The sequence below is a fragment of the Pocillopora verrucosa genome, chromosome 1 (genome assembly GCF_036669915.1).
Source record: "Pocillopora verrucosa isolate sample1 chromosome 1, ASM3666991v2, whole genome shotgun sequence".
In the NCBI taxonomy this organism is placed as follows: domain Eukaryota; kingdom Metazoa; phylum Cnidaria; class Anthozoa; order Scleractinia; family Pocilloporidae; genus Pocillopora; species Pocillopora verrucosa.
The window spans coordinates 26,229,026-26,247,872 of record NC_089312.1 but is presented as its reverse complement, the minus strand read 5'-3'; the positions used below and the strand labels follow the sequence as shown (position 1 = coordinate 26,247,872).

Sequence of the window (18,847 nt, the reverse complement as noted above, 5' to 3'; positions counted from 1 at the left end):
CCTTCATCAAAAAAAAAAACAAAACAAAACAAAACAAAAAAAAAACTAGCGTTTAATTTAAGGAGCGACAGGAACTGTAAGAAATGGGGTATTTATCATATTCTTTTAGTCTTCATTATTTCTCGCCTGGAAATATTAGTAACGTTTTTTTCTTTGAGTCCTCTATTGGCCGGCGAAGTTTGTACAGGTCCCAATTAGGCAAATAAATTTGCTAACGCATCAGGGCCCAGTTGTTCAAAGGTCGATTAGTGCTAGCCCAGGGTTAAATTTTAATGCAAGTTTCTATATTCTTTTTTCCTAAGCCTTTTAGTGAAAATTTTCCCTATTCTTTTTAGAACATCCAATGATCAAATTGCAAGCAAAAAGATTTGAACTGAATTTTCTTTTAAGCTTTCAGACCTGAAATCAAATTCCTTGCTAACCCTGTGTTATCTTAACCCAGATTTGAACAACCCGGGCCAGGATAACATTTAGATGCAGGAGACTTACACTCATCAGCAACTGTATGTAATACAGACTTAGACTTATAATGAACAGTGAAGTTTCCGAAAAGAATTGAATTTTTTTATCGGATGTAGTTTGCCGATATCCATGTTGACAACGTCTTTATCGCACCGTTTTCCCCGTGAGTCTCGCCTCAACCAGTACGACTAGACTTACTGCGGTCAAGAAAGCAAAAGCAAGCGAAAACTTACTTACCGTGACAACAAAGATGATTTAAAGTCGAATCAAGAAAAAAGACCGATTTCGTTTTGTCCCTTATCGAAACTCGCTTGCTTTTTATCAGTCTGCAGGCAAGCAGCCTTTACAAGTAATCCGTAATTCTCTGCAGGGCTCAGCTTTTTGTAAACTCCACCGCACAGAGGGAGACAAGGCCACCTGTTACAGGTGTAAATATAGAAATCTCATTTAATGTAATTCTTAAATAGTCAAGTTAGATTTATTTCAAGAAATATCGACTACGCCCTTTTCCGACAAATGTTTCCTCGGCTTTAGCCCCTCAAAAAGTTATTATATAGCCTTTCCAACCTTAGTGCGTTGTTTTGCGGAGCAAAGCATTAAATTTTCCGTTCGTTCTCAGTTATCATTCTATACATTTTTCCAAAAAAGTCATTTGTTAGTCTCTCGGAGGCTTCAAATATTTATGCAGGCTAAATTTAAGGTTTGACACAAAACTAAAATGGTACCCTTTTGTCTTAACGGGAAGTACATTGATAAAAATAATGATAAAACTGGTCAGCAGAAAACGGGAAACAATAGGAAATCTTGCTTTTGTTGTTGCTTTGATTACTTATGTTGTGTCTAACGAGAACTACACGAACTCTCCTCCCGTCTTCTTCATTAACACTGCAAGGTATGCCAAAGGGCAGGAGAGAATTTAAGACGGATGATTGCAATGATGCTTTCTTTCTTTTTGTTCTGTTCCTATTTTGTGCCTAGCAAAATGTACCTCATTCGACCAAATATTCAAGCGAAACGTGAGTTACTTGTGAATTTCCCAAACTGTACGAGCACCTTTCAAGGGCTGACAGGTACAGAAATGATCTTTAGGGGATTAGAGACCTAAACACCTGAAATAAACATCTATATAACACCTGTCTACAACTAAATTATCTATTTTAAAGTTAAACCGGAGTGAATCTTTGCCGTTTTTTACAGAAAAAAGAGGGCGTTCTTGGAAACCTGACCTTGAATTTTTTAACTTTCTTTGTTCGTCTTGGTCACTTTCTTTGGTTATTACTGATGTAGTTTTGATAAAAGTGATAATCAAAAAACGATGACAGATGGCCCGTAAACTAGACTTGCAAGGAAAAATTTTTGTAAGGAAACTTCTACTTTCGAATACACGAAACGTGTTGTGGCAAGGTGAATCAAATTTCTGGTAACAAAGGTTGATATGCAAATTTATACCTGACATGATGACACGATTTGCTGCAAGCAACTACACGTTTCGCTGAGGGGAAAAAGAGGGCAACCTTTCAGTTCGTTAGCCAAGGAAATCTGTCCATTAGTGAAGTTATACTTGACAAAATCCAAGCCAAGTTCCAGAGGCCATAGGTTCAGTCTCTTATCGCAGAGGAGAAACTTAAATATACACCAACATTCGTGAGGAAGCAGAATTTTGATCACAAGCTCGTAAGTAGGAGTTACAGCTGTTGCGCACTTGACATAAACAGCATGAAATACATGGATATTTGAACATGAATAGCAAAACAAAACAAAGACAAAAATTTATTTACAGAAGAGGTCCATTGCCGGGAATCTATTTCTACTCGTGAGTTTGATACCAAAGTTGTAATTCCCTTGGGGATGAAGGTAACTATCCCTTCACAAGAGCTTGGAGCTGCTCAGTTTTCAATATGAATGAAGAAAAAAGTTGTGCTAATCGATTTCAATTGAAGGGTAAGTCGCATTCTAGACTTCTTTTTGGCGAAGTCCGTCGCTTGAGTTAAAAAAAAGGTGAAAAAAACATAACGTTGGCGTTATTTATCTCTCGGAATAATTTATCATGCTCGCCTTTGGCAAATCAAGATGATGTAATTGTAAGTTCAGAGATGTTAACTGATTCGCAGCTGCTGTACGCCATGGATTGAAAAGCTGCCCAAAGAGGCCAGGGTTGTAGCAAAGAAAACTAACCTAGCTGACATAGATTGAGCCAGGGAGACAATAAAAAGTATAAAGACTGAGGATTAGTGTCACTGAATCAACGCCGGTGATCATCAGTGTGGCAATAATAATAATTGGAATAAATAAAGCGATTAAACTCTTGCTGACAGATAGAAAATTGATTGGATAGCCTGGCGGTATCAAGGTTCTGAGTAACTGCTAAGGCTTAGAGCAAAAGCAAAAAGCTCCTTGTGAACGACAACCTCATTTCTAGGCCTTTTCGCACTCTTACCCAATTCTCAGGGGTAGAAGCACAAAGACTGAGGATGGTATGTGGGGTTTTTAGTAAACTCCCTTCCTTCCAAGGTACGACCTCAACATCTTTTTAGGCAGCTACGCAATAAGATAACTTACTTGCTCACAGGTTCGTCTATTCTAATAACACTTTTATTTTTATTTTCATACATATTTACAAGATATTCCTTTGACCCGCAGATAGCAAACGCTAATCGAGGCGGGTCAATTTTTTTTGCTTTAACTAACTTATTTTAATTACACTGGAAATAACCTGAAACGGAAATGAAGAAATTGAACATAAAAAGACAAAAAGATACACAAGAAAGAAAAAAAAGGAAACTGGCAGATGTTCAATTGTAAAGGAGAGAAAGTCATAGTTTTTAAGTGTACGAAACATATTGTAGAACTGATTCAGTTTGGTTCAATTTTGCTGTGTTTGAATTTTAGCATTGTTACCTCACCAGGCTCCATGTAAGAATCTTCAGTTTCTAGGATGTTGAGAAGAGCTCTTTTTGTTTCCTCTTTTGAAGGATTTCTTTGACAAGTTTTTGTATTCATTAGGTATCTCATTCCAGACTTTGACACCAACACGCAAAAAGGCCTTTCTCGCATTTTAGGCCCAGTGCTTAACGCTAAAGAGCTGTGACATTGAGCGAGTAGTATATGTATCGATGTTTGAAGTTCTGGTAAAAATTTTCATGATGTTAGAAGGTGCACTGTCATCATGAACATCGAGCATTAATTTACATACAGCTTCATAATATCAGAAGGTAACAGGCAGAAATTTTGCATTTATAAATAAGGGGATTGCGTAATACTCGCTTTTAGAGAAAAATTTTCTTTAGATAGGTTTTAGACGCATTACCCCAAGTAATGAGTCCATTTGTTAAATAAGGTAAAATTAAGGATTTATAAATATTTATGAGTACAGAGAATGGCACAGTGTCTCAGCTTAGCAATCATTCCTATGGTGTTACTTATTTTAGTGATGACACAGTCTAAATGGTTTTTCCAAGAAAGATTTTCATCGATTAAAACACCTAACTACTTGATGTAACTCTTATGTTCCAAACTGACTCTTCTATTTTTTCACTATTAAATATACTTAATTGAGGAGGATAACGGATTTGATTTTTTTGTATTCAAAGTCAATTTATTTGTAGTTAGCCAGTCATGTAAATTGTTCAGTTCAGCATTGACCATTGACTAGAGGTCTTTTTTGGCATAAATAATATTAGTGTCATCCGCAAATAAGAAAAATTGAAGTTTCTTGGAACATAGCTAAATGTCATTCATCTAAAGTAAAATGAGAAGTGGTCCTAAAACCGAACCCTGAGGAACAACACAAGGAGAAATTAATTTAGTTGATACGTGATATGCGTGAGTAATTTGCGTTTGATTTGTCAAGTACGACCGGAACGACTCGTTGATAATCCCTCGAAAACCATAAAAATTAAGTTTATCAGGTAGTATTTTGTGATCGAGTGTCAAAAGCCTTTTTTAGATCAATAAAGACGCCACACGAAAAACGCCTATTCATATCGTTCCGTGAAGTTTCGACTCTATCATGGATCTCACGATCTGTGGTGTGTGCCGTAAGGAAGTCATACTGTGAGGCATGCATTAACTTACTTTTGTCAATAAAGTCCTTCCTTCTTACACAGTAGCTTTTCAAATATTCTATTTAAATTTGACGAGAGAAATTGGTCGGTAATTAGAAGCATCAGTCTCGTCTTCACTCTTAACAATTGGAGATCTTAAGTTTCAAAGGGTGGACGCCAGACGTAATAGAAGCTTTCGTACTGGAGAAAAAGTATAATAAAAGTCTCAAAACTGTTTTTGTTTTCTGGAATACAATTCCAACGGGTGACATCTCTCTTTAACTAAGTGCAAGAAACAAGAGAAGGAGAAGAAAGGTAAGTATGTCTAGTGTTTAGGAGGAACAGATCACCATCAGAGACAATCTTTAACTTTCGAAAAAAGAAACATCTTTAATTTTAACATTATGATCCTTTTAAAGATACAAGACAACTGTACAAATGTATTACATAAGTTGGAATAATGTTGTGTACCTTGTGTATTTTAATGAAATAACTCAAGAGCAAGGGCAACACATCCTCTTTTTTTTCCCTAAGACTAATTTAAACAATTTCTCCTTAAACCAAATGGCTTTGGATCATTTCTCTTTCTGTATGCCTCTGCAAGAGGTGGGTCTTACTCAGATATGTATGGCTGAAATGATTAACTATAGAATGGAGGCAAATCAGGCCGAAAGATGGATTCTTCTGTTGGGGATACTAAGTTCAAGCAACAGGTGGAAAACAGTGTAACTGCTAAGACAACAGAAACAATGATCCTCTTTCATTTTCCTGTTGACCCATATCCAGCTGTGCCACGGGCTGTGTCATCAAGTTCCTGTTAAAACAAAGCAACAGAAATGAAAACAAAACAGAAACAAGTAACAAAAGGAAAGTAAATAAAATAAATGCAACTCATGGTGATGTAAGAAAAGGTGATGTTGCTTGATGTTTGAGAAACTGTTTGTTGTTCACCTTATTTTTGAATAGCACTTGATAATTTTCAAGTTTTGTGGATTAAAAGATCAAAGTATTTTTTAAATTAATTTGTAAACTAAAAGATCAAAGCATTTTTTAAAAATTACCTTGACCTCCACAAGGGGTGGGTTGCTTATTCTCTCAATAATAAGCTGAGCAATACGATCACCTTGCTGAACTTCATAATCCATCTGTGATAAATTGAATAGTACAACACCAACATTTCCACGATAATCACGATCTACAACGCCTGCTCCAACATCAATGTGATGCTTCCAGGAAAGGCTGGATCTAAAAATCAACGAATGCTTTGTTCAAGACATTGTAGGATGTGCAGTCTGATGAAACTCTTTGCCAAACAAACCAAAATATTTTCCATCTGCTTCAAGCAATTTCTACATTCATTGAATTAAAATATCGGAAACAATCATAATGAATTGTGGATCCATGGAATATACAATCCAGTATGGAATTCCAGGTTTAATCACCAATCAACTTATCTTAAAAACAACATTAGGATATTTGACCTGCATGTTTCTTTCTAGACAGATTTTAGCAAAGCAAATTGAAAGGTGATGTTTCTCCACAATGGTGAAATCACAAAAGATTTGAGTGAGTTTCAATGTCTTTGCAAATGTTCCTCTCACCTTAACTTTTCACAAGTAAAAAAATTGGTTAAAAACGTTCACATGTCTCTATGGGAAACCACAGCAACACTGCAGTAAAATAGCACAATTTTGAAAAGTTTGAAGAGCCATGTTAAGACTGAAGTAGAAAGGTTTAAACCTTTGAGTCTTTGTATTTCAGGAATCAGACTTGAATCCTAGAGTAATTGCCAAAAACCTAACAGGTTCTAGATTGACTTTTGTCTACTTGTGTTTGTGACACAGTGGTCTCAAATGAATGGAGGAGATTAACCTATTTTAATTTGTGACATGCACAGACATAACTCAGTTCTGTAAACAAAACACCACTAATTAAGAAAAGGTTACAATTTGCCACACAGACACTGAACACTGGTTGACACATTTGTAACTTACTGTTCACATGGTTACTGACAAGGGGCAACTTAAGACACTCCAAATTATTAATTTGAAGAAAGGGTGTCAACCGACAATTCCTTATAGTTGTTATTGATCATTAATTTTTTGGACTCTTCCACAGAAATTAAAAGCCAGAGAAAACTAATCCAAGCAGCCTGATCTTGTTTCACTATAAATTTATTTAACTTTAATAGACAAAAAAAAACATTTAATGTCAGAGCTTCTATGGTGTCAGATATAAATGAGAAAAAAATAATCTCTGTCCAATTTTAAAGATGTGCTTCATTTCCCCTCAATTTCAACTCATTAATGGCACTATTTGGAAAATAATCTTAACAGCTAGTTTTGACTAGCTTTACAAAATAGACTAACAATAGAAGCTCTACATCAGCCTCACTTATCTTCATCAAACTTATAGAAAGGATACCTGAGCTCAAGAATAAATTATAGCGGGATATTTCGCGCCAAAGCGAAACACTATTTTCTTTCAATACTCCTACAATCTGGGAAATTTGCGGATCTATAATTGTAAATAATGAAATAGATTCGTAGCCAGGGACACTGTGCTCAAATTATCTCGGATTTACGAGCTGGAAATTCTGAAAAATGTGTACAATAGCTCATTCTTTCGTGACGTGTGATTACTGATACGAAAATTTTTTTTACAGCTGGATTTTACAGACTTTATGAACTACAAAACTTGTAGAAGTTCTAATTTAGCTTCATTTTTCTCAATTAAAGTTATTGTACCAAACTGAAATTGAAAGCGACTATGAGTCCCGTAAGATAATAGTGGGAATTTTCCCGCCAAAGTGAAACATCACGTATATTCTATCAAAATTACAACAAACTGGGAAATTTGCCAATCTAGCAGCGAGAATAATGAAACTGGTTCTTAACAAGGACACACAGCCTAATTTCTCGGATGTACTAACTGGAAATTCTGCAGAAATGTGTACAATATTTCATTCCCTTGTAACACGAGGTTTCTCGAGGCTAATTTTCCGATTTTGGCGCATAGAAATCGCAATTTTCTTCCTTACCTCGGAGCAACTCGTCCATAACATCCTTCAGGTAGTGCTATGGCGATGTCAGTTTTTACCAAAGCCTTCCCTTGCTTAGGAATTACTACATTTTCCGCACTGTACAAGTCGTATCCCGCCGCCAAGTCTGACCCTCGGCTCGGAGTTGTGGCCCGATCGCTTATTTTTTTGAATAACAATACATTGTCATTAAAACTAGGGTGTGAAAAACCTAGCGCTGTAAGGGCCGTAGACACGAACTGACCCATTTTGAGACTGTTGAACAAGCAAATTCTACCCGTTTTCGAGGAAAATAGTTCCGCCCGGCTGTAATCAGTCAATTAGCAGCGATGGACTCTTCACTGAGTACATAATTTTTGAGCTCGCGCTATAAAATCTAAAATTAATCACAATCATCTTGATTGGTTGTCTGCAAAGGCAATTAGCCAATGAAATGTTAGTTCCATCTCCCACGAGGATAAATAACTTACTTTGAGGGAGGGGGTAGGGAAATTCACCAGCCTATATATATTTTCACCTGCCTTCGTTTAACCTTCGGGGGGAGGGTACGGCTGCACGTGGGCTACCGGCTAAACTTCAAGCCTGGAACGTTTCGTCGACCTCGTGTAGCAGAATGGCTGACTTAGTTCAATTCATATGTACAAATTCCGATCATTACCAAATCTTGCCCGTTTTGAAACAGTTCATAGAACGGAAAGATATTATACTCGATACAAATTTCTTAGAAACGCTAAAACTAGTGCTAGATACCCTTGAAAAATCCAAAGATTTTGGTGAAGATTTAGCCACTAAGGTCTTATTTGAGATTTGTTGGCCGATCGTGTACAAATCTAATGACAGCAATCAGCCTTCTGTGCACAGGCGAAAAAGGCTTCATCTTTGTTACGATATTATAGCCTTCTGCTGTTCAGTGTTTCCGGAAACTTTGCTTCCAGTGGTAAGCGAAAAGTGCCTCCAGATTTTAAAGCGCTACGTCGTGGAATTGGGTTCAACAGAGGAGAACGCAGTTGATGTCTCAGTAACACTAGATCTTATTGGAAATCTTGTGAAGCCAGCTGCCTTGAGCCCTTCGGAAAGTACTCATATAATTTCTGGAGAACTGGGAAATACGCTCTTTCAGGAGTTATTAAATATTTTACCTTTTACAACTGAAAGCTTATGCGGGAAAGTAACCAGCCTTGTTCTTCCAAATTTCTTGGAATTTGATAGAGAAACACGTTGCGAGGTGAGTCACAGGTCACCGTTAGGATGTTATCATTATAAGTTTCGTGAATGAAAGTGATCCTCGCAGTAATGTGCACTACTTGAGCAGTAGTGAAAATAAGGCCTGAAAAAAATTCAGGCCTCTACAGGATTTGAACCTATGACCTCTGCAATACCGGTGCAGCGCTCTACCAACTGAGCCAACAAGCCAACTGGGAGCTGGTCATTATGTTGGTTCCAAATAAACCCGTGAAGTGATGAATGAACGGCTAAGAATATATATTTGTTAGCTCAGTTGGTAGAGTGTTGCACCAGTATCGCAGAGGTCATGAGTTCAAATCCTGTACAGGCCTGAATTTTTTTCAGGCCTCATTTTCACTACTGTTCAAGTAGTGTACATTACTGTGAGGATCACTTTCATTCATGTCTTTACCCGCAGTTCAAATATATGACTTTCATATATTCTGGGTTCAAATCCCATACAGGCCTGAATTTTTTCAGGCCTTATTTTCACTACTGCTCAAGTAGTGCACATTACTGCAAGGATCACTTTCATTCATGTCTTTACCCGCAGTTCAAATATATGACTTTCATATATTCTGGGTTTAAATCCCATACAGGCCTGAATTTTTTCAGGCCTTATTTTCACTACTGCTCAAGTAGTGCACATTACTGCAAGGATCACTTTCATTCATGTCTTTATCTGCAGTTCAAATATATGACTTTCATATATTCTTAGCCGTTCATTATAAGTTTCATAAGGCTGCGCCTGAGAGAGAGTGTAAATTAATTTTACACTACAATGAAAATTTTAATACTCAAACAAATAACCCTGAACCTTTACACCCCTCAGGGTGATCAATTATGACTGGCACCTACAGTTTCTCATTAAAGTATTGCTGCTGAATCAAATATTAAGCACATGGCAAACTTGAAAACTTCTAGATTTTTAACTAAATTCTCAGTCAGTGCCATAGGAAATGTAGAAAGAACAGTATGGAGAATGAACATACTGATCTAAAGGTGTAGGGGGTTTAGAGGTATTCTAAGACATTATTTCTTTTTCTGTGCATGCTTATATGGCAACCATCTTTGATAATGTTAGAGATGAATTTTCATGTCAAATTTGTCCATTATTATGCTTTTCGAGAGCCTGATCAGCTGTAAGAATCAAATCATTAGTACTGGTTGAGAAGTTAGTGTTGATTGTTACACCAGAACTTTAAGCCTTTCTAGTGAGCGGCATTCATAAGGTTCATGTGTTATCATGGTGTTGTTGCTGAATATTAACAGGCTGTGTGGAGTACAGTGAAACAGATATTTGAATCCCAAGCAGCTGGTTCTATTCCTGGAACATTCAATCAAACCTATGCCATTCTTTGTGGTCTTGCTGATTTCTTCTACACTTGTGGCAATGAAAGTCTCTTTCACAAAGCAGAGTTTTGGGAAATCATTCAGAAAGGACTGGTGTTAGAGGAACCTCTTTCTAGGAAAAGAGCCATGTATCTGTTGAAGAGAACATTGGACTTGCTAGATAAACAACCATGTGATTTACTGGTGCAGAATGACAAAGGATTTCAGATATTTTGCTGGTCACGCAATAAGAAGGACTCTTGCATGAGAGTATGGCAGGATTATGTTCTTTTAATGGAGACACTGGAGGAAAAGCAGGTATAATAAAAAAAAATTCACAACAGGTATTCAGTCATCCTTAAGCAAAAATAAAGTGGTGTGTGTAAAACTTTTTTTTTTTTCCTGTTACCAAATGTGTGTATTCTCTGACTTCAGAAAAGTATTCTCTTTTTTAACTCTCAAGATCTGATTTACAATTCTTCTTTCTAGATGCAAAACCATTCCTTCTAACCCTTTAACTCTGAGAGGTGATCAACATGTAATTTCTCCTTATAATATTTATACATCATCCAGCAAACAGGTAATGAGAATAGTCAAACTATCAAGTTGTTCTCTTGATCTAACACCAAATTCTTATAACTTACTCACAAGGAAATGTCTCGCAACCAGATGAGAGAATGAACAGTCAGATGTTGGGAGTTATAGGGTTAAATATGTCAAGAGAATTTGATATGACATTTATACCAAAATAACATATCCATTTGACAAGTTTGTCTAAGCTCATCACATGTTTGAACAGTTTTATACCCTGTAACTGTTAAATCCTTTTCTGGGCTTTGTGGAGCATCAATAATGACCATCGTGTGTAGAACCATTATGAACAGGTAGCTAAATAAAAATCGGCATGTCTACAGATGTACAAGACTGATTTGTGATATTATTGGCAAGATAGAAGAATTTGCATCTTAAATTATGATACCCACAAACTTTCTTTCAGGGGCATCTTATCAAACCAGTGCTTCCTCGGATCTCAAGTATTTTACGTGCCACAAAGAAAGACAACAATAGTAAGATACTGATTGCTAAAGAATATGTTAACTTTGTGATAAGTTTTAAGGAACATTTGTACTTTGTCAGTGGGCAAATGTTACACTGTGGTTGATATTTATATATAAATTAGTAATTTGATACAAACAGTTTGAATTGCTTACATTTTGAATATTTTGACAGTCTGCATGAATTGAATTGAAATGATGATCAACCCAGCACTGCTTAAGTTGTGTATCTCATGATTTAGAGGGAGTGCAATTTTATCAGAATAAATAAACAATAGCCTCTATTTGGCACAAAAATATGCACAAATATTTGTCCCTTGGTATAATCTGTTCCAAGATCTGAACAGTTTTCTGAGCGTGAAGTTCAAGGAAAGCTGTCAGCTTCGAGTAACAGATGATGCCCAAGGACAAATATGCTAACATATTTTTGTGCAAAATAGAGGCTATTGTGTTTATTAGCCTTCAAATATTTCACAACACATGTGAAAAAATGTTTATAAACAGCTTACTATTTGCTGCATGAGATATTTTATTTTCAGTTTTCTTTGCAAAGAATTTATGGACAAACAAATATTTCCTTTCTTCAGTAACAACCTTACAACGCTTTCTCTCATCTTGAATTAAATATTAAACAAACACTTATCATAGTGGACATAAGATTCAAATTGGGAAATATCATTTGGGGGATATCCTCGGATATCCCCAGTTTTAGTCAGGAATGTTTGCTCACATGATGCATTTAGGCTAATTGTGCACAATCAAAAATATTTGATGGATCATAACCACAGATAGCAGAAAAGGTGTGTTCTTTTATTGTGTCAAACCCATAGGCTCATTATAAAAGAGAGGGTGTTTGAAATTGGGAAATGGCCCAGATAGATTTTCACACCCATGAGAACCAGTCTGTATTGCTTAAAAGCATGTTTTCATGTTTTCCACTGTTATTAACCCTTTAACTCCCAAATTACATTTGTAAATTTCCTCTCTGTCAGCCATGCAATTCTTATAATGTTAGTTCAGAGAATTTAGTATTGGATCAACTAATTATCCCCAAATTGATATTTTTCTTTACTCTCATCACTTATCTGGTTGATATTGTATTGATAATGTAAGGAGAAATTGTATCTTGATCACTGATGAAAGTTAAAAGGTTTAATTTTTGATTGTCTGTTTTTGTTTTTTTGTGTGTGCAGGTGATGTAATGCTGGACATTTCCTGGCTTCTGACACTGTACCAAACAGCAGCTCAACACGACACCAAGTCCATCTGCCGATGGGCCATTCTCGACCTGCTCAGCATGGACCTGTGTGATTCACCACTTCTGAACACCTGTCACTGGTGGTTCTTATACTGCCCTCTAATGAACATGCTCGCTGAGTATGCAATCTACACCAGAGCAGACGAGGGCCTTAGAGGAGACCCTCCCCCTGTGGGGGCTGCGCTTGTCGCCTTCTTCCCAGAGTTTGTAAAGGCCCTGTCAGCAGATAACAGACGTTTATTTTGCTCGGGGCTCTTATCTGCTGTGGTGAAACAAGAGTTTTCACAAGTTCCTTTGGTCTTTATATCCCAGATGTTAGCGAGTCTGCCGTCTTGCCCTGTCTGGGATTCTAGTGCATTGGCAAGCATTCGTGACATTTTTCCCCTCTTTAGACCGTTCAGCCCACACCTGACAAGTGCTATTCAGAGCTTTCTCCTTAAGGCAGTTATAAATCTATGTGCCCCCAGGCGTGTGTCGTGGAAAGACATTGGAGATTTTCTTTCTCTGTTCACAAAGGATGATTGTTTATGCCGAGGGAATACCTTGTGGGAGGCAGCAGTTCACTGGGTGTGGGAGATCCGTGACTTGATTGGTCAAGAACATTTCAGCCAAACCAATTGTAGTCAAGATAAAAAGGGATTTTCAGGCCTGTTCGATCACCTCAGGGAAGGTGTGGAGGTTCTTCTTAACGACGAGAAACTAGAATTATCAACCAGTGATCCCGAAATGCAGTCTGTGATAAGGTTAATGATAATTGCATGCGATGCTCATCTTAAGTTCTCAGAGAATTCAACCAATCGAAAGCAACCAGTGGATGAAATATTCCAGAATATTGTGGAGGTCCTTCAGCATGCAAGCCGACATGTTTATGCATCGGAGGGTAGGACTCAAAGAGCAGCCATGATGCTGTCAGGAATCTTAGAGCACATGAATAGCACAGCAGCCATCAAAAACACAGATGGAAAATCAGATGACATCGCTGTGAAGGAAGTCGATGGCAGCAGGGAGATTATTGAAAACGTGTTTGGACGCAGTGGCGTAGACATCTTCGAGCTGTTGTTGAGGAAACTCACCACCGTGTCCGTGAATTTCTCCCAAGTAGATAGCAACTCTGCGTTTCTTGATCTCGCTGATCAGCTGTTGATGTTCACAAAAGTCTCTGGGAACTCTAGTCAGAGTTTGGAAGTGTGGCACCAATTTGTTGAAACCCTTACACAGCAAAGCCGGAGAGTTGTGTTAGGGAAACAATCAGACAGAGAACAGCTAGCACTGAGTGATTGGCATGCATTTGTTTTGTCCATGAAATGCTTAGCGTGGTGCTGTGCAGCTTTGAGAACCAAACCTGACCTGTATACCACTCATTTAGCATCCACCTTGTTGCAGACGGTGACAGAACTTGATCTGAGCTCCGAGTTTCCAACACCAAAGTTTCTATACCCGGTCGATGTTCGTAGCGAGTCTTCAACCGAATCAAGTGTATTCCTCAAGAAAGGTTGGGGGAGACTGGTCTCTGACTTTATCGAAGCTCAGTGGCAGTGTGTTCAGTTTCTGCTCGAGGAATCCCAGGGATCTTCCGATGGAAGGGACATGGAACTTGGCAGCAAATTAGAGCGCTTCTTGGCGGATCTGCCTGAGGCTGCCTTAGAGGCCCTTTCTTTGGGCTCAGGTCTTGCGGTGCTTCCCGTCATAAGATGCGTGCGCTTGTTGACTCCTCGAATGCTTCTAGCAAACGACTCGCTGTGTTCACAGGCTCTGGAGGCAGTTTGGTGGACTTTTCAGGATCGGCAAAAAGGCGATCAGATCTGGTTTTGGAGAACGTTGCGGGAAGTTTCACAGGTGTTTTTTAACCCCTGTCTCCTGATACTGGCCGAGGACCACCCTGTGACCGCATTCGTGCGAAGGTACTGGGGAGAATTGTCGGCTCTGGGAGAAGGTCGTCCGGGTATTATGAATCATGTGATCGGGCCGTGCTGTGAATTCTGGGCTGGCTCTCCTTGTGATCGTATCCTTGGGAACCTAGTTTATCAAATCAGTGACGAAAATCGCAGTCAAAGCTTAGATGTTCACCTGGATTTTATTACTGAAGCTTGTTTTTTCGGCCCCAGGGAAAAGAAAACGGCGCGAGGTACAAATTACGTGCTGGAATACGTTCGTCGGTTGGGCAGGGAAGGGGTGATTTGTTCCTTCAAGTCGGACGAGTTGCGCGATGACACGCGAGTGCGAGTGAACGCGATTAACGTGTTAATGTCTTTAAATCCGATGGACACTCAGGATGCGAAGCTTCTACAACGTCTCGCCGAATCTTTGATCAGTAAGAACGGCGAGCTGTCGGAAGATAAACCCCGTTCCTCTATTAACTCGTACTCACATAGGAGAAAGCACCGAGTGTGGCAAGCTGTTCTTGTGGTGCTCTCTCGCTTTTTTGATGCCGACGTCGTTGATGAGATGTTTGCCAGTCGAGTGTTAGAAGGGATTTTCCGCGCCATTCTTTCCGAGAACCAAATGTCGGTCCGGAACTTTCTTCAATGGGGAGTGGTTCTGATCCTAGGAAAGTAAGTTCGTCAGGAAGTGCTCTAACGCAGGAAATAAGGCACATCTTTTGTCACCAAAATGGGGAGTGGTTCTGATCCTAGGAAAGTAAGTTCGTTAGGAAGTGCTCTAACGCAGGAAATAAGGCACATCTTTTGTCACCAAAATGGGGAGTGGTTCTGATCCTAGGAAAGTAAGTTCGTTAGGAAGTGCTCTAACGCAGGAAATAAGGCACATCTTTTGTCACCAAAATGGGGAGTGGTTCTGATCCTAGGAAAGTAAGTTCGTTAGGAAGTGCTCTAACGCAGGAAATAAGGCACATCTTTTGTCACCAAAATGGGGAGTGGTTCTGATCCTAGGAAAGTAAGTTCGTTAGGAAGTGCTCTAACGCAGGAAATAAGGCACATCTTTTGTCACCAAAATGGGGAGTGGTTCTGATCCTAGGAAAGTAAGTTCGTTAGGAAGTGCTCTAACGCAGGAAATAAGGCACATCTTTTCTCACCAAAAAAAAAATCGTGGTCGTTCCAGGCATGTTCTTCGGTGATCTCCATTCTCAGAGCCAAACCAGCTGTTAATGGAGGCACCCTCCCTCCCCTCTCTCCCCTAAGTTTCCGGTGGCCTAAGCTTCAGAGCGCTGAACATACATCGGCGTAGATCAGAAGGCCTTTGCTCAACACGAATCTAGGATCAATTTCATTATGTTGTGTCTTTGGAGGAAAAAGTTTAATTTCTACATCATAAAAACCAATATCAGGGAAACCAATAATTCAAATGTTTTATAGCATGGTAAAAATTCCAGGTAAAAGTTACAGAGGCGGATTAGTAGGCCTATTGAAACCGTGTCCCGGGATTCGTACCCGGAAGCTTCAGATTGTGAGTCCAGGGTGTTACCCTGACCGTAGGGTGATCTGCGTTGGGGAGTATCCCACCTATTAGTATTAACTTCACTCTAAGTTGTTTTGTGGTATAGACACCGGGATCCCCACTGGTAGCTTTGTGGATCAGTCTCGTATGCTCTCTGTATTCTGAGATGAAAGACTTGGAAGTGTGATTCCCTGATGGCTTACCTTTGAAAAGGAGCACCATGGTCGCCAAGCAAATAAGAACTAACGGTAGAAATAATGTGTCTTGTTTCATCAGGTACCCAAGCCTCGAGCCTTTGTTATGGGCACAACTGAAGTACGATGTTGAGAGAAAAGCTGGTAGTGTGTCGTCACTTCTTGCCGTTGCAGCGCTCGTTGGCGAGTTTTCATTTTCAGATTCCCGCTCCCAGGCGGCTTATTTCCAGCAGGCTTTTCCCACTATACTCCCTTGGGCGTTAACATCACATGTTATGGTATGATATATCTGTGTTATTGTTTCTTAGATCATGTTTGAAAAGTAAAGCGCCGGACATTATCCACCGTCGTTTTGGCTCTAGCGGCGAAGTATTAATAAATTACCATGTTCTTTTCTTCTCGTTGCTAGCCAGCTTTTAGGCCAGCGGTCGATTTTTAGCCCTAAGTCAGAGAAAAATGATGATTTGACAATAACAGCGTCTATCATCTTCGTTTTTACTTAGGTATTATGAACTCTTGGGCGAAAAAGTATTAAGTCCCTCTTCCGATGAAGAGTTTTAAGGTTGTCAGCTGATAGGGCGCAACGGGTAAAGACTTTGGATGAAACTGTCGAGTCGGTTATTGACCAACCTGTTCATTCGCCCAGAAACGTAGCTGTTTCATGGGTTAATGTTATATAGAATTTCGTTGAAACCAAATTAAGGCAAGTTTTGCCCATCGTTCGTTGTTCGTCTTATCTGAAGAATTCGCATACGCGGTCTGCTGTGTTCAGGGAACACTAGCTACCAAACAATAAAGAGTTAAGAAGGCAAGGTATGAAATTTGCACTTTGATCAGAACATCACCAATTGCAATTCTGTCAAATCGTAAGTTAAGAATAGGAAAGAAAAAAACAGCTGGAAAAATACCAGTGGTTTTCCATGAAAGGTTTGACGCTGGTTATCCGCCAAGTAGAGGCAGGTGAGTAATCTATTGGTGTTTGTCTCTCTCAGGTCCAGGCCTATGCCCAGGTGACGTTACAGAAGATGTGGCTTACGTGCCAGCGAGAGAATCTGCATGACGTGACGTCCAACCACGCCATCATTCAGTCTTGTGTGCACTTCTTGGAGACGAATAATGAAAGTGTACGTCAGAAAGTTCGCTTGCTGGGAGATTTTTTCTTCCTTGATTTGCATCCCCACCGAGACTTTTCTATGCAGACTCTGTTCGAGACTCTTCCTCGTTTAACAGAGGTTACTGATGAAGAATGGATTTCTCCCAAAGTGTTCACTGAGGGATGGTTAGGCATGCGCGTTTGGGGTTCTCGTAAGCATGGCCTTGGTGTATTGCCGCTGTACAATCCTGATGATACACATCTGGCTCAGATTTCTCATGGTCCATATTTTAACTACGGTGAAAACGTGGGGGAACAAATTCGTCGACGATTAGCGGGCGAGAGAACGAACAGTAAAAACACTGCGCAAATAAACGATTCAGCGAGGACTTCTGAAGTACAGAGCGGTGATGTCCAGAAAAAAATCGTCCCTTGGAAAGTGATTCCTCCCGACGCAGATATTATATCAGAAATGCAACGGCAGCGATTGGCGAACCTTGAGAAGAGCTCAGCTGGAAGTTTAATAGTGGTTGCTTCACTAATCGACAAGGCTCCAAATCTGGGCGGCCTTTGCCGTACTTGTGAAATATTTGGCGTCCAGACCTTGGTGCTTAGTAACTCTCATGTACTCGAAGACATCCAATTCAAATCTCTAAGCGTTACCGCTGCCAAATGGATGAACATCGACGAGGCTCGCGAGTCGGAGCTCAAGTCCTACCTGGCGCGCATGCGTCATGAAGGCTACACGCTAATCGGCGTTGAGCAAACAGCAAATAGCGTGAACTTAACTCATTACCAGTTCCCACACAAGTCGCTATTGTTGCTTGGCAACGAGAAACAGGGCATACCCGTAGAGCTGATTCAGATGCTTGATGTGTGCGTAGAGATTCCACAGGTTGGCATCATAAGGTCCCTCAACGTGCATGTTAGTGGGGCTCTACTCGTTTGGGAGTACACACGGCAGAGGGTCTTGGGCGTTGCCTCATGACTTCAAAGGTTCTTAGGTCTTGCCTCATGATCACGAGGCAAAGGGTCTTAGGTCTTGCCTCATTACTTTAAATGTAGGGCCACATGTCGTCTTAGGTCTTGCCTCATGACTTCAAATGTTGGCGCACAAAAATTAGAACAACCTTTCGAAAAGGAGGACAGAAACCGCGACTAGAACTTCGCTGAGGAAAACTACAATGCGAAATAACCAAATAATGATATTTGGAGAACGCAGAGCGCCATGAGAAATTCCTTTTTCTTTTAGGAATTGAACGGTTAACTAAGACAGCCCTAGCCTCGATAGAAATTACATTATGATAGTAGATTTAATAGGATCATTGTAGACTAATATAATTACAAGACTCCAGATAGGTTCATTTTTTCAATATATACAGTCAACAGTGCATGAGCTCTAGTACAGTCCAATACGCCGCTTATATAGTTTCAGTCACTCTTCGCAGAGACTGGAGAGGTTTGGTTTTATTTGATGTTTATGAGATGATTGTTGCGATAGAAAATGGATCGTTGTCATGTTTAAATAAAAAATAACATAATAACAGCCATTATCGTAATTATTATTGACTTTTTTCAAGTACCTAATCCCTCCATCGGTCAGCCACTCTATTCCAATTACCCCCCCCCCCCCTCCCGCGTTAGACCGATACCATGTCTTGTTCTGACAAGGACACATGACAGACAGCTGATTACTGTTTAAAAAGACTGGTGATTTTGAAATAAAAAGCTTTTTTCCTCCGTTTGGATTCAC

General features: G+C 39.4%; 2 protein-coding genes across 2 annotated transcripts; one reads left to right on the top strand and one right to left on the bottom strand.

The window, feature by feature from the left end:
- Positions 1-4,869: 4,869 nt before the first annotated feature.
- On the bottom strand, positions 4,870-7,882 carry LOC131771617 (uncharacterized). The gene is made up of 3 exons (XM_059087455.2): positions 7,546-7,882; positions 5,567-5,750; positions 4,870-5,319 (listed from the first exon to the last, which is right to left on the bottom strand). The coding sequence occupies exons 1-3, from the start codon at positions 7,791-7,793 to the stop codon at positions 5,266-5,268; spliced, it is 486 nt and encodes a 161-aa protein (XP_058943438.1). The 5' UTR covers positions 7,794-7,882; the 3' UTR covers positions 4,870-5,265.
- A 262-nt stretch (positions 7,883-8,144) lies between these two features.
- LOC131771657 (probable methyltransferase TARBP1) lies at positions 8,145-18,634 on the top strand. Its single transcript, XM_059087517.2, has 6 exons — positions 8,145-8,770; positions 10,042-10,419; positions 11,099-11,168; positions 12,350-14,966; positions 16,084-16,279; positions 16,994-18,634. The coding sequence occupies exons 1-6, from the start codon at positions 8,159-8,161 to the stop codon at positions 18,080-18,082; spliced, it is 4,962 nt and encodes a 1,653-aa protein (XP_058943500.2). The 5' UTR covers positions 8,145-8,158; the 3' UTR covers positions 18,083-18,634.
- Positions 18,635-18,847: the final 213 nt, after the last annotated feature.